This window comes from Salarias fasciatus, chromosome 19 (assembly GCF_902148845.1).
Source record: "Salarias fasciatus chromosome 19, fSalaFa1.1, whole genome shotgun sequence".
NCBI classification, from domain to species: Eukaryota; Metazoa; Chordata; class Actinopteri; order Blenniiformes; family Blenniidae; genus Salarias; species Salarias fasciatus.
Genome location: NC_043763.1, coordinates 23,225,656 through 23,239,070, shown reverse-complemented (window position 1 = coordinate 23,239,070; position 13,415 = coordinate 23,225,656). Strand labels below are relative to the sequence as shown.

At 46.8% G+C, this 13,415-nt stretch overlaps 1 protein-coding gene across 3 annotated transcripts in view; it reads left to right on the top strand.

Moving 5' to 3' along the window:
* npas3 (neuronal PAS domain protein 3) overlaps nt 1–13,415 on the top strand; it is a 227,106-nt gene that overhangs the window by 180,862 nt on the left and 32,829 nt on the right. For all 3 annotated transcript variants that reach the window (XM_030117194.1, XM_030117196.1, XM_030117195.1), the window contains one exon: nt 9,845–10,025. In XM_030117194.1, coding sequence (XP_029973054.1) covers nt 9,845–10,025 — 181 coding nt within the window. The remainder of the gene's footprint in view (nt 1–9,844; nt 10,026–13,415) is intronic.

Below are 13,415 nucleotides of genomic sequence, written 5' to 3'. Positions count from 1 at the left end.
TGGTATTGACTTGGTCTCAGTCCCTTAAAATCATAGTCTTAAATGGGTTTTGGTCCCTTAAAGTCTTGACATGGTCTTGGTCCCGGCTAAGTCTGGTATTGGTCTTAATTTGTTCTCAGCCCCTTAAAGTCTTGGTCATGTGCTGTTCTTGGTCTTGGGCCCTTAAACTCTTGACGTGATCTTGATCTTGACTTGCTCTAAGCCTCATTAGGTCTTGGTCTTGCGATGTTCTGGTCTTGGTCTTGGCTTGGTCTCATCGCCTTTAAGTCTTGTTGTTGTCCTGGTCTTGGGATCTTGGTCCCTTAAAGTCCTGACGTGGTCTCATAGGTTCTTGGAATTGTCTTGGTCTTGGGGTGATCTTGGTCTTGACTTGGTCTCTGCCCCCTAAAGTCTTGGTCTTGACTTGGTTTTGGTATATTGTAGTCTTGGTCTTGGTCCCTTAAAATCTTGACGTGGTCTTGGTCTTGACTCAGTCGTCCCCCCCCCCCCCCCCCCCCCCCCCAGAAGGTCTTGGTCTTGTCTTGGTCTTTGGCCTCAGGTTCGATGGACTCGACTAGACTAAGAAACACACATGTACTGTAACACACATTAATAAACATGCTGTCAAATACATGTAAGGACTCTGCTGCACACACACACACACACACACACACACACACACAGTGCAAAGCAGACCTTAAGTCTCGAGCACGTTCTGTGTAACCGGAAGCTGGATGCTCATTCCAGCTCTTCTTCAGCCCTGAGGACCTCTCAGCTCGGTGGAGGAGATTTTGGCCTCGAGCACATACACACATACACACCCATGCACATATATTCATATACACACACACACACACGTAAACCACCTGCAGCGCTGTGAGTCATTAACACACCAAACAAATGAAATCTCCTCCATAAAGAAGGACGACGCAGCATCGGACGTATTAGCATGAAAAACATGATAAAAGTGCTCCTCCATTGTGTTTTTTATCAGACTCCCATAATGCTCTGGAGGGCAGGGCGGCGGCGGCGGGGATCGGCCGTGGCGTTTGGACGTTCGACACCGGGCTTATCAGCGTCTGGGGCCCTCGCTCTAAACGCTCAAAGACCGCCATTGTAGTGAGATTTGGGGAGAACAGAGGAGAGATCTTCAGTTCTCCACAGAGCCGCTCGGCAGCGGATTGTGTGAGCGGGCGAGCGAGGCGGGAAACGAGTGGCTGGAAAAGGGAGAGAGAGAGAGAGAGAGAGAGAGGAGTGATAAAAGAGACGGAGGGAGACGAAGAGGACAGAGGGCAGATAAACAAATCAACAGGTCGTCTGAATCCACGTCTGCGGGAATCACCAGACTTTTTTCATCTCGGCATGAACTCCAAATCCGTGTGTGTGTGTGTGTGTGTGTTTGTGTGTGTGTAAACACATTCCGGATCAGCTTGGGTGGAGTTGCACTGAGCCATTTTTCCCGCTCTCGGTCAGCCTCAGCACCAGCGGCAGGCCTTTACTGTTCAGCTGAACAATTCAGAATTTAGGTAAATATTTCAATGAGGACTGAAAACTGAAGCCAGAAAGACGGACCGCTCTCATCGGACCCTGAACGCAGCATTCTGACCAGTCAGCCAATGGGAAAGGAGAGAAACAGAAAAGTCACAGTCCACCTTCTGCACAACAGAGAACAAAAGAAGCAACAACAGACAATTTAACTGTTGTTTTTAATTTTCCACATATAGAAACACTGATTTCTGTGACTTACTGCCCTCTAGTGGTCATCAGGAGCAACTGGAACCATGTCAGTGTGTGTGTGTGTGTGTGTGTGTGTGTGTGTGTGTGTGTGTGTGTGTGTGTGTGTGTGTGTGTGTGTGTGTGTGTGTACACACCTGCCCCATCCTCTCCACAGGCTTAGGTGTGTGAGTCTTAGTCCGCTCAGCATGCCGTGACTCCCCTAAGCTCCCACAATGCACCTCTTCTGCACTCGTAACTCCGTGGAGGGAGAGAGTGATGAGACGGAGGGATCAACTGTGCCCAAAAAATGAAAAGACAGAAAGATGATGAACGACAAAATGCAACACACACACACACACACACACACACACACACACACACACACACACACACACACACACACACACACACACAAGCCACCAGCAACTGTGTGTGAGTGCTTCAGGTTTAACAAGTCAGCAGGTTGAAGCAGCTTCAGCGATTTGGGTCGCAAAGGACCGTCTGTGTGTGTGTGTGTGTGTGTGTGTGTGTGTGTGTGTGTGTGTGTGTGTGTGTGTGTGTGTGTATTGATCTTTGTGAAGGATCTCTTACTTTCTCTCCCTCTTGAGGTTCACACACACACACAAACACACACACACACACACACTGCTCAGTGTCCAGTGATTTATCAGAGATTTGAAAAGGTCTGTTTATCCCCGCTTTCACGCACACACGTGCACACACGCGCACACACACACACACACACACACACACACACACACACACACACACACACACACACACACACACACACACACACACACACACAGATGTTGATCCCTCTAAGTTCATGTCAGTAACAGACGGCTCTCCCTCCTGCAGCAACAGAAACTCTGGTTCTCTCAGTTTCGGAGCAGAATTTCCTCTTTTGTGTTTTTCACGCTGAACGGTGAAAACATGTCCGCTTTGAGAAGCTGCTGTGTTGTTGTCTGCTGTTTGCTGCTGAATTGCAGAAGATCTGATTGCTCATTGCTTGTGTTGCTGAGAAATATGAAGTTAGAGTGACGGGGTTAGAAAATACAGGAGCTTTTAGCAGAAGTGGAAGGAAAAACCGGACTGCGTCACTGTGGTTGTTAAACAGCTCATTTTGTTTTTATTTTCTTGACCTTGCTCGAGAGAATTTTCACTTGGAGAGATTCCTGTGTAATAAGCCGGGCAGGACTCTGAACACTTAATGAAGAATTTATTTGAGTTATGGGATTTCTTTCAAAGCAGTCACCTCACTTCCCTGTCAGCCCAGTGCTCCTCCTGTGGCCTCACGGCGCCGTCTAGACCCTCTGATTTCCTTCAGATGGCTGCTTCTCCACCTCTGCGCTTCCCCTTCGACTCCACCTCCGACTCCGTCCCCGGTCCTCCACCCATCCGGAGGCTCTGTACTCCCTGTCAGAGCCAAACAAAAGACATTCATGATTCTCCAGCAGGTATTGTCTGTCCTTTGTCTCCGGCTGGAGAAGAAGAGATCTCATGCCAGCCAGTCAGGCGTCAGCAGCAGCAGCAGCACAGAGAACCCTCTGCTCGCCTCCTCTACTTCTGGGCTGTTTGAACGAACCGTCGTCTTCATTCAGCTTGACGTGTGCGAGGCGTCGGCGCTGAACTTCCCAATGGAGACTACAAGTGTCTCATCACATTGAGCCTGATCAGCACCACCTGCTGTCTTCCTGGATGGCATCTGCGTCTTCTCCACCTTCACCTCCACCACAGTCCGTCTGTCCTACTTGATAAATCCACCTGGTCTTTACCTGGGATGGGAGAACCGCTTCAACAGCTCCACCCTCTCCACCCTCTCCTCACCTGCTGCCCCACCCTGGTCCCTCTGAAGTGTCTTCCCACTGGTCTCCTGCTGGAAAATCCTTCCAGACCTTCAAAGTCCAGGTTCTTCTCAGCACCTGTCCTTCAGATGCTCGGCCTGACGCCACACGCCAGTTTGTCGTATTGGTTGTTTTGTCTCATCATCATGGTTTTTGGGATGCTGGAGAGCGGTCATAGCTCATGTCCTGTGGACTGTTTTCTGGTTTATGGTCAGAGACACACTTCTACGAGCTCTCCTGCCATCTTCGATTCCTACTTACCCAGCATGCCCTCTTCCAGTAGCAAAACCTGAAGCCAGACTCTCTGGCCTCTTCCCTGTGGCTTCCTGTCCAGGATGATCCAGCTCCTCCCTCTGCAGCCTCTGGTTCTCCTGTCGAAGAAGTGCGATCAGTTAGATCCTTCCTCATTGCTCCACTGAACGGTGCTGAAACAGATGAAACATGGACCTCATCTCCTGTCTGGCCATCCAGAACACTGTTTGCCACTCAAACGATTGCTGACAGGGAGACTCACCACATTTCCAGAACAGAATAGTTTTTATTTACACACTTGAGTCATTATCAATCCATCCACCGTAGATTTTTTTGCTGCTTTTGGTTCTAAATCAGATCGTAACAGGAACATCTGTCATGTCAGGAGGACCGAATTAGATCAGAATTAATGAGGCTCCTTCTCCACTCAATGCAATTTTAATGATATAGTTAAAAAGCTGCTCATGCTAAAAGTGAGCAGCTCTGCTTTCTAGATGCTTCTCCACGTGCGTGACAGTGAGTAACGATCCCACAGCTAGCTTCAGCGTTAGCGTTAGCATAGCTCTCGTCTCTGATGCTAACAGTGTCGTCAGTGAACAGAAGAGTGTGAGAGACAGCAGCTCTGCAGCTGTTTTCATCCATGAGACATCCTGCCCAGTAAAACATCAGTAACTTCAACCAAGTAACTTGTTTCACTCCAGTAATCTGTTATAACAAGTTACTGTAAAACAGAGTTGGTTCATCTTTGTCAACGATGCTGACGTATGATTTTCAACAAGAAAAGTTATGTTATCCCCTGTCATCACTTGTTCCCACTTCGCTGCGTTCCTATTGGCTGATTGTCTGGGATGCTGCCTTCAGGGTCACTCTGCGAAAGTCCGTCTCCTCAGCGTCATTAGTTCAGACGTGGTTTTCACAGTGAAAGGTTGTCTTTTATTTGGCTCACTGCAGCAGGTATGGTTTTTTAAACCACTCCTCTTACTGTTTGTTACATCACCCCCCCCCCCCACACACACACACACACACTCACCGTCTCCCTCTCTCTCTCTCTCTCGCTCGCTCGCTCTCCTCCTGATGATGTGATTGCTTTCAGTGTTCTGTGTTTTGTTTTGCCTAATAAATCACCATCTATCAAAGCCTAGCTGACACACACACACACACACACACACACACACACACACACACACACACACACACACACACACGGTCTACTATAGCCAAGACACTTTCCTTGTCAACAGCTCAGAGGATGACAAATGAACGGTCCATTATGAACTGTTTGCCACTCTGTGTGTGTGTGTGTGTGTGTGTGTGTGTGTGTGTGTGTGTGTGTGTGTGTGTGTGTGTGCTGCATTGACAATAAAGATTCGTGGCCATTCATCTGACTGATACCACACTTGTGCTGTCAGCTGCAGACCAGCTTCTTCTCGCACACGGTGCTCAGAGTCAATGAAAACGCAACTCATCTGGAAAGGCTCCCGAGCTGGAAGGTTCTGAAAACGCTCCAAGTCCGCCTCCGTCTCCATGGAAACAATGAAAATGCAACTTTTCTGGAACTCTGCTGCTGCGCTCAAGCATCTCGGTCATCGTGACCCGTTCCTCTGTAACATGTTCAGTCTGTGTGAATTTAAGCTTCTTCCTCTTCTTCTTCTCATGATCACATGCAGAGTGTATTTTGAAGTGATTTTTCATATTTTGCACACAGCCATGCACTTTTAACACGTTCTTTAAGTTGAATGGTCAATATTAACGTCCCGGCCTTAATATACTGTATTACCGTATGCGAGTTAATTGGCCTTTTTAAAAGCTTTATTAGATTTGACGTGAAGATGCATTCAGGGAACGTTGGACTTTTTTTTTCTGCACATGCTCGCTCCTGGTGTGTGACGTATGCCGACCCCCTCCCTCCCCCAAGAATCATTACCAGCGGAGTAATTATGCACTATCAAACTTGGAATATTACCCCACTTAGCTCATGTTTAATGCTGTAATTAATTCTGAACCCTGCGAGCCAACATCAATTTATTTGATTAGTACTTTACAAAGTCACACAGAGGTTTTCGCACTGTTTTCAGGGGGCGTGATTCTGAATGTGTACGCGTGCTTTAAAAATACTCCCACTTCTACAGGACAGAGTGTGATTAATAGTAGTGCAACACGTAACTGGAGGTTTGATCTGACAATAAAAACAGCTTCAGGTTTATTGATTGCAGCTTGGAGATTGTATGGAGGACGGAGCCGATGCTGAAGGAGTCCAGAGTGTGTCTCGCTTCCAGTTCAAAGTGAAAGGGGCGTGTCAAACAATCCTATTGGCTGCAGTTAGGACACGCCCCCGTGTTCGGGATGATGTCATCAGACATCGATCACCGTTTCAGGAAAAGATGAAATCTGATGTGGAAAGAGGAGAGTTAGTTTCACTTTGTTGGTCCAAAGATTTGAACAAAGTGTTTCCAGCTACAATCTTACTTCACCAGACTCCCTCTATAGTCCCTGGAATTTAATTTAATTCATTTAATTTAATTTAATTCTTAAAAAAATTACAAAAGAACAAAATTTACATTTGAGGACATTTCTAATTCGAAACTGCGCTTGAACCGGCGACCGCCTTGGTGTGAGAGTTTGTCTTTGTCTCATGACTCTCCTCCGTTGTCATTCTCTTTTAAAGAAAGGTTACACACAGCAGCCTTCACTCTGCAGTAATTACAGCGCGCGCACGCACACACACACACACACACACACACACACACACACACACACACACACACACACACACGTGTCCTAAAATATGGAGAGCAGTGGTCTGATAAGACAGGAGGAAGGACAGATACAAACACGCGCTCGCTTAACATTTGGTTACATTCACCAAACACTTCCTGTCTGGCGGCGTGCTCGTGGTTATCGCCGTCACTCTGCTCGTCTTTTGTCACTGGATGTCCTTGTCGGGGAGGGCGAGCGCAGCGATAACGCCGCGTCTCGGCTCTGTTTTAATAAGTTTTATCTGAAGACTCTGAGCAGACAAACAACGTCAAAAATCAAACCCAGACCCGTGGTTTTTTTTTTTTTTTTTTCCCTCTCTTCCCCTCTCGCTGCCGAGGGTCATCGCAGCGGCGCCGGCGCTTCACTCAGCCCGACGGCTTGATGCCTTCATCGTCCTCACTCATTCACTCCGGGAACTGGATTTTAAATGAACACACAAAACGGGAAACCAGTTCAAGTCTGTGGGTTTTTCTGTGTGACGTTTGCATTGATGTGCACAGAAAGGACTTCATGTTTCCTTGAACCAGGACGCTCGATTCCCTTTCAGTGATCTTTTATGATCTGGAAATATCCAAAGAAGAAGAACGTCTGTGAACGTTCCGCCATCCGGTTCGACCGACCAGCCTCCAGGAAGGAGCTGCAGACACTCATGACCAAGGCTGGCTGACCTGATTCATTTCATTTGGGAAAGAGGAAAAACATTTAAGCAGCATAAATGATGGAAACCTGTGTTATTCAGATCAGAGCAACTTACAAAGAAGTGGCGTTCCCCAAGGCTCTATACTGGGTTCTCTTATTTTCTCCACAGCTGTTGTTTTGCTTCAGATATCATTTCCTGGTAGTGAATCTGGAACTGTGGTCACTCTGGTTGGGTTTGGGGTCCTTTCTGTGTGGAGTTTGCATGTTTTCTCGAGATCCTCTGGTTTGTTGTTACAGGACTCGAGCATGTGTTTGAGGTTAGATGGTGAGTCTGTCCTGAATGAATTCAAACTGCTGTACGTCTGTGTATTCATAGCATATTCATTTAATAAAAATATAATTTTAGGCAACACAAAACCTGTTTCTGTAGCGCTGTCTGTCTGGAGAGCGATTCATAAATGTACATTTCAACCAACGTCAACCGCCGCACCAGTCTAAACGCCTCCACATCAGACTCACCATGACGGCTGAAATCTGTGTCTCGCCTCCTCAGAACACTCAAATCAAATGCATTTGTCCTTCCAGCTTCCTCGTCAGTGTCTTCAGTCAACTGTTGGCTGTCTCATTTGGACAAAAAGACTCACTGGAAAGAGGAGGAAAAACACATTATAATGGTATTAAATCACTTGGCCAACCTCTGTGGAAGAGGATAACATGATGTATGGAGGCTGCGGCTGCCAAGGTTTCATCCTGATTAAAAAACTCAGGTCACCATACATCTTCAAAAAACCCAAACTGGCACAAACCGTGTGTGTGTGTGTGTGTGTGTGTGTGTGTGTGTGTGTGTGTGTGTGTGTGTGTGTGTGTGTGTGTGTGTGTGTGTGTGTGTGTGTGTGTGTGTGTGTTGCATGGCAGGGTTTTTAATCTGCCAAGTAAACATATTGCACTTTACGGCGGCGGCTGGGCAGCAGTCACGTCCGGACAGATGTTCGCCTGTGTCGCCTCACATGATGAGCTAATTAATGCAGCGCCGAGCCGTCGGCTCGCCGCCTTTAATAATTGAATCTGTCGTCACTGGAATTCGTCTTTTCTGATTTGAAGCATCACCTTGCGTCGCCTCAGTCGCCCCGTTGTTACTCGTTGGTCCTTTGAAAGAGAACTCTTTCTGTTTCTCGTGTTGTTGAGACACAGGTTCTCGCTCAGGTGAATAGATAAATATGAATAATGCAAACTCATTTCTGAGAGCTTACAGGTGAAATGTTTCTTGTTTGTTGTTTTACTTCCTGGTTAATAGTGGAGAAAATTCCAAGAGGCGGAGTTGTTCACGGTTATTCCAGAGATAGCAGGAGCAGGACAGAGGGGCGGCTTTCCGTCCATATTTACTCTGTGCTGTCGGGGTAGAAATGCTTCTTATTGTTGGAAACAAGCGGTGAGACCAGTCTCCTCACGGCCAAAGGTTCCATCCAGAGTGAGCCGGCCGCTGTTTGAAGAGCCGCAGCGGTCCACAGCAGGGCGTTATTATTTCCCTGTCTGCGGTGTGATAATTATTTTAAAGTCTTGTTGCACTAAAGTGCCTGAATGTCTAATTTCTTCCCGGTATTGTCGGCTGTAATTAGCTCCACCAGTGACTTTATGTAAAATAGTTCTGCCAAGTTTTAATTGATTAAAAGTCGGCGTGTTATTGCGAGGAAGAACAATGTAGATCCAATTAGCACTGTAACGTGTAAACATGAACACTAACTCCCATGGTGCACCGGGGCGTGTGTGTGTGTGTGTATGTGTGTCAGTGATCAGCGTCATTTCTTAATCATCACTTTCTGCTCCAGATGAGACTTTATGAGGGGACTAAATTGCCTTAAAGGGATTTCTTATTAAAGGGATTACACCCATGTAATCCCCTTTGTCCCAGTGGACCCCCAAAAAACCAAACACACCCTCACGCACACACACACACACACACACACACACACAAATGTTGGCACATAACCAGATTAGCATGTGGAAATAAATCTTACGGCTTTGTTTTGAATGAAAACTCACACACTTCAGCGTCACGTGACCAAAACGCCGCTCTTAATTCACACAGTGTGTGTGTGGGTTTATAACCTTGACATGAATCTGTGTGTGCGTGTGTGTGTGCGTGTGCGTGTGAGTAGCGTAACGCCACGGTTTCGGCTCCGCTCCCTCGTCTCATCCCCAATTAACGAAGACAAATCCGCTTCCATCGCCGCTAATGAGAGTCTTTAAGGTGAAGGGACTCTGTATTTATTGAATAAGAAGAAGCTTATTTATTCCATTTCCATAAGAAAGACAAAATGCTGGAGATTCTCCACGGCTGCCGAGGGACGGATTAGGATGAAGAGGAGGAGGAGGAGGAGTGTTTGTGTTGCCACAGTAGCTGATCTTCGGAGGCAGCTTGAACTCACTGATATGTTAAAGTTGGGGGTATTCGGATCTCAGAGGAGCAGATTTCAGAGTTTAGTCGAGACGAACCAGCTGTTGAAGTGAAAACATCAAACTTGTCTCAGTGTAGTCTGCTCACTCCGTCGGTCTCCTTATTGCTCTTTTTTCCAGGTCTCACGGTGGCGTTCCATCATTTCTTGGGGTTTTTACTTGCAGATCCGATCCTAACTGCCCCCCTCTTTGCCCGGCAGGTGGAGCTGACCGGCAGCAGCGTGTTCGACTACATCCACCCGGGCGACCACGTGGAGATGGCGGAGCAGCTGGGCATGAAGCTGCCGCCCGGCCGGGGGATGTCTCTGTCGCAGGGGGCCGTCAACGAGGACGGGGCGTCGTCGGCGTCTTCGTCGTCGCACTCCGAGACCCCCGAACCAGGTAGGACCCCAAAACCATGACGGCTTGTAGCTGTAAGAAGGTGGAGGAACCGGAATCAGAAGTTTGGTGGGAAACAAAGGTGGATTCTTGAAATCTTCTTGGAAGCTGTCCTTCCCCTGAAGTATGGTCCATTTTCTGTGACCTGTGGTTGTTTGGACCAGAACCAGCCTAAAACCAGTCAAAAACTAACTAGTACAATGTCATCCTAAATACGAAGTGGCCTGATTTTTAAAGGTTTACAGAAACTAATTTCAAATAATTCCAAACTTCATTCCAACTGCGTTTGAGGATGGTGCAGAACTGGTCCAAAAGTAATCAAAACCTCTTACAAAATGAGTCCAGAATACACTCAAAACTAGTGCAAAGCTAGTCCAGACCAAATAAAGAAAATAATAAAGAACGATTATGATTCTCAACTTTATTCAAAACCAGTTAACTATAGTCCCAAAAAATGCCAAAACCAGTTCAGAACCAACCACAAACTGGCTTCAGATGTATCTGTAGGGTTTTAAAGGCTGTGTTCATGTTCTGTAGCGTCCACATAGACGGAGGACCAGAGGTCTGTCAGTGGGACGCTGTCCAGAGCATCACACTGCTCCACCGTGGTCAAAACTGAGTGACCAGCTTATTTTTGATATTCCATAACATTTACGTTATCATCACTAGTGTTTCAGTCAGGACCACCGAACCCCAGAATCAAGACTAAAACTTAACAGGGTCAAGACAAAGACGAGAACATCCGAAGATCATGACAAGACCGAGACTTTACAGGATCAAGACTGAGACCGAGACCAAGACAAGACCGAGACTTCAGGGGGCCGAGACCACGTCGACACAGCAGCGCTGACAGACGGCTCTGGAGTTGTGCGACTGCCACCGTCCTGAATATTTGTTTGTCCGACACTCTGTCTTTCTCGCTCTTCTGTTCCATTTCTACCTGTAAACTGGAAAAGGACACAGTCTGCTCTCTTCATCCATTCATCCCTTCATCCTGACGCATCCTCAACACTTTATACCTTCCTGATGTTTTTCATTGTCCTCTCTCTCTCTCTCTCTCTCTCTCTCTCTCTCTCTCTCTCTCTCTCTCTCTCTCTCTCTCTCTCGTGCTGATGATAATTTAAGTATTAGGGGAAAATCCATTTATAAATTAAACAAAATGACTTGATATCCATCGAGTCCCTTAGTTCATCAGCCTGTTCAAACAAGGAGTTGAAGATTGGCTTGGCGGCGGCCGGGGTCTTGGGAGACGGCGCGGTAATTAGATCTGCCGCGGATTTATTCTGGGCTGATTGGTGCTGGTGATGGCTGTGTGGGGTGGGGGGGTTGCCGGGGTGGGAGGGGGCTTTAAATTAATTGGAGTTCCACATTTGAGTATTTTTTTTTTTTCCCCCCTTTCTTTGACTTTCCGCAAACCTCTCAGCGAGCGTCCCCGCTCGCCAGGCTGGAGACGGATCGAGAGACGGAGGATAAGAGGGACGTCTGTGTGGTCGTCAATGTCAATTTGTCTGAAGAGAGAGAGAGAGAGAGAGAGAGAGAGAGAGAGAGAGAGAGAGAAGGGAAAGAAAAGGAGAAAATAAAACACGGGGTGTTTCCCTCTGCTAATTTACCCTAAAGATGGAAGGCACTGGAGGAGGAGGAAGAGGAGGAGTTGAAGGGTTTATATGAATTTCTTCAACGTTCCCCAAAGTTAATTTGACCACAGAGGAAAAAAAAAAAAGAGCAAAGAGAAACCAAAGGAAGGAGGACAAAGGTGTTTGTTCTCCCATGTTAATACGCCTGGAGAGAGGAGGAGGGAGGAAGAAAGAGAGGCAGGGGATGTAGGGACATGTTTGAATGTGCATGAGTGCTTAGCAATGTTAATTTGTCCAAAGAAGAAGAAGAAAAGGGAGGAGGAGGAGGGCGACGGGGAGGAGGGGAGGAGGGGGTGGGGTCTCAGACAGACATGTATGGATGTGAAGGAGTGATCCCCGATGATAGTCTGAATGGAGAACGAGAGAAACAGCGAGGATGAAGATTCATGAATGTGTTACTGAATGATAATTTACCTGAGGAGGAGGAGGAGGAGGAGGAGGGGGGCGTGAATTTGCATTTCCCCGGAGGAGGCGGGGCTTATTTTTAGGCTTCTTGTCTTCGTTCAACCTAGGATTTTTTATTTTTTTTTATAATTTACTGAAAATAGATAAAGAAACTTTCAAAATGCAATATTTCAGTTTATACTTATAAAATGTGTGGACGTTTCAATGATATGAATTTAAAAAAAAAAGTTTTTATTAAAAATCATTCCTGTGATGTTTTGTGCTGCAGTTTTTTGCAGTTTTTACTACATTTCAGTAAAGAAAAAAAAAACATTAAAAACTGTAAAACACCTGCTGCACAAATGATTTTTTAAAATATTTCACAAGATATAAAGCATTTTTTCCCCATGATTATGTCGTAATTTTGGCGTGTAAAGAACTTTACATCATTCCTTCAGTTGGTGAAACTTCTCAGCTTCAGGTGGAAATGACTCCCAGAGCCTGAAGGTCGGGGTTATGCTGCCCTCTGGTGGTCATAAAGATGATGGCAGCAGCAACAGAGGCAGGAAACTTAATTCAAAAATACAATAAATATTCATTATCCCACATAAATCGCTCAAACAATGAATATTTTAACTTTAGTCCATATAAAGAAGATTATTATCTCAGTTATAAATCATTCAGGTCATGACAATATGAAGTGTTTTTGTTTCTCATTTAATTTTTCACGATGAACATCCAGCCTGTGAGGAACTTTTAATTCTGAAAAATGAGAGCTTGATGCTGGTGAAAGACAGATTAATCCGGCTGATGCGTCTGGCCCGAAGCTCTCCGGCGCCCCCCGGGGAGCCCGCCCGGCGCTCTGAGAACCGCGGATCTGCACGTCGGCTGAAAACAAAGTGGGGAAGTTGCTTCATTCCCCGGACGTGAAGTTTCCGAGCGGCTCTGTTGTAACACATCACAAGGCTGACCCCATCCTTTTAATTACAGTCGCTCTCGTGAAGGATTGAAATCGGAGCAGAAACGGGAGATGACCTTGGAGGAGAGCGCTTCCTTTGAAGCTCGGCGCTCCTTTCTGCACCCTCTTGCAGTTAAGGAGAGTCATCTTTAAAAGCGCATGACGCAATTTGACTAATATCAGTCAAACTGCGGCTGAGAGGCTCTGAAGGCTGAGTGGCTGCAAATTACCGCTCGCGAGTGTAATTCACAGTCCGACTCCGGAACAAACTCTCCACTCCGCTCCGCCGGTCTGCCGCTCAGGGTCACGGCGACGCCCGCCGGCTGTTGACTTTGACCTCTGACCCGACGGCGGGGAGCTGACGGATGAGGCCGATGATGGAGGAGCGGACTGACGGATGGAAGCAGCCGGACGAGT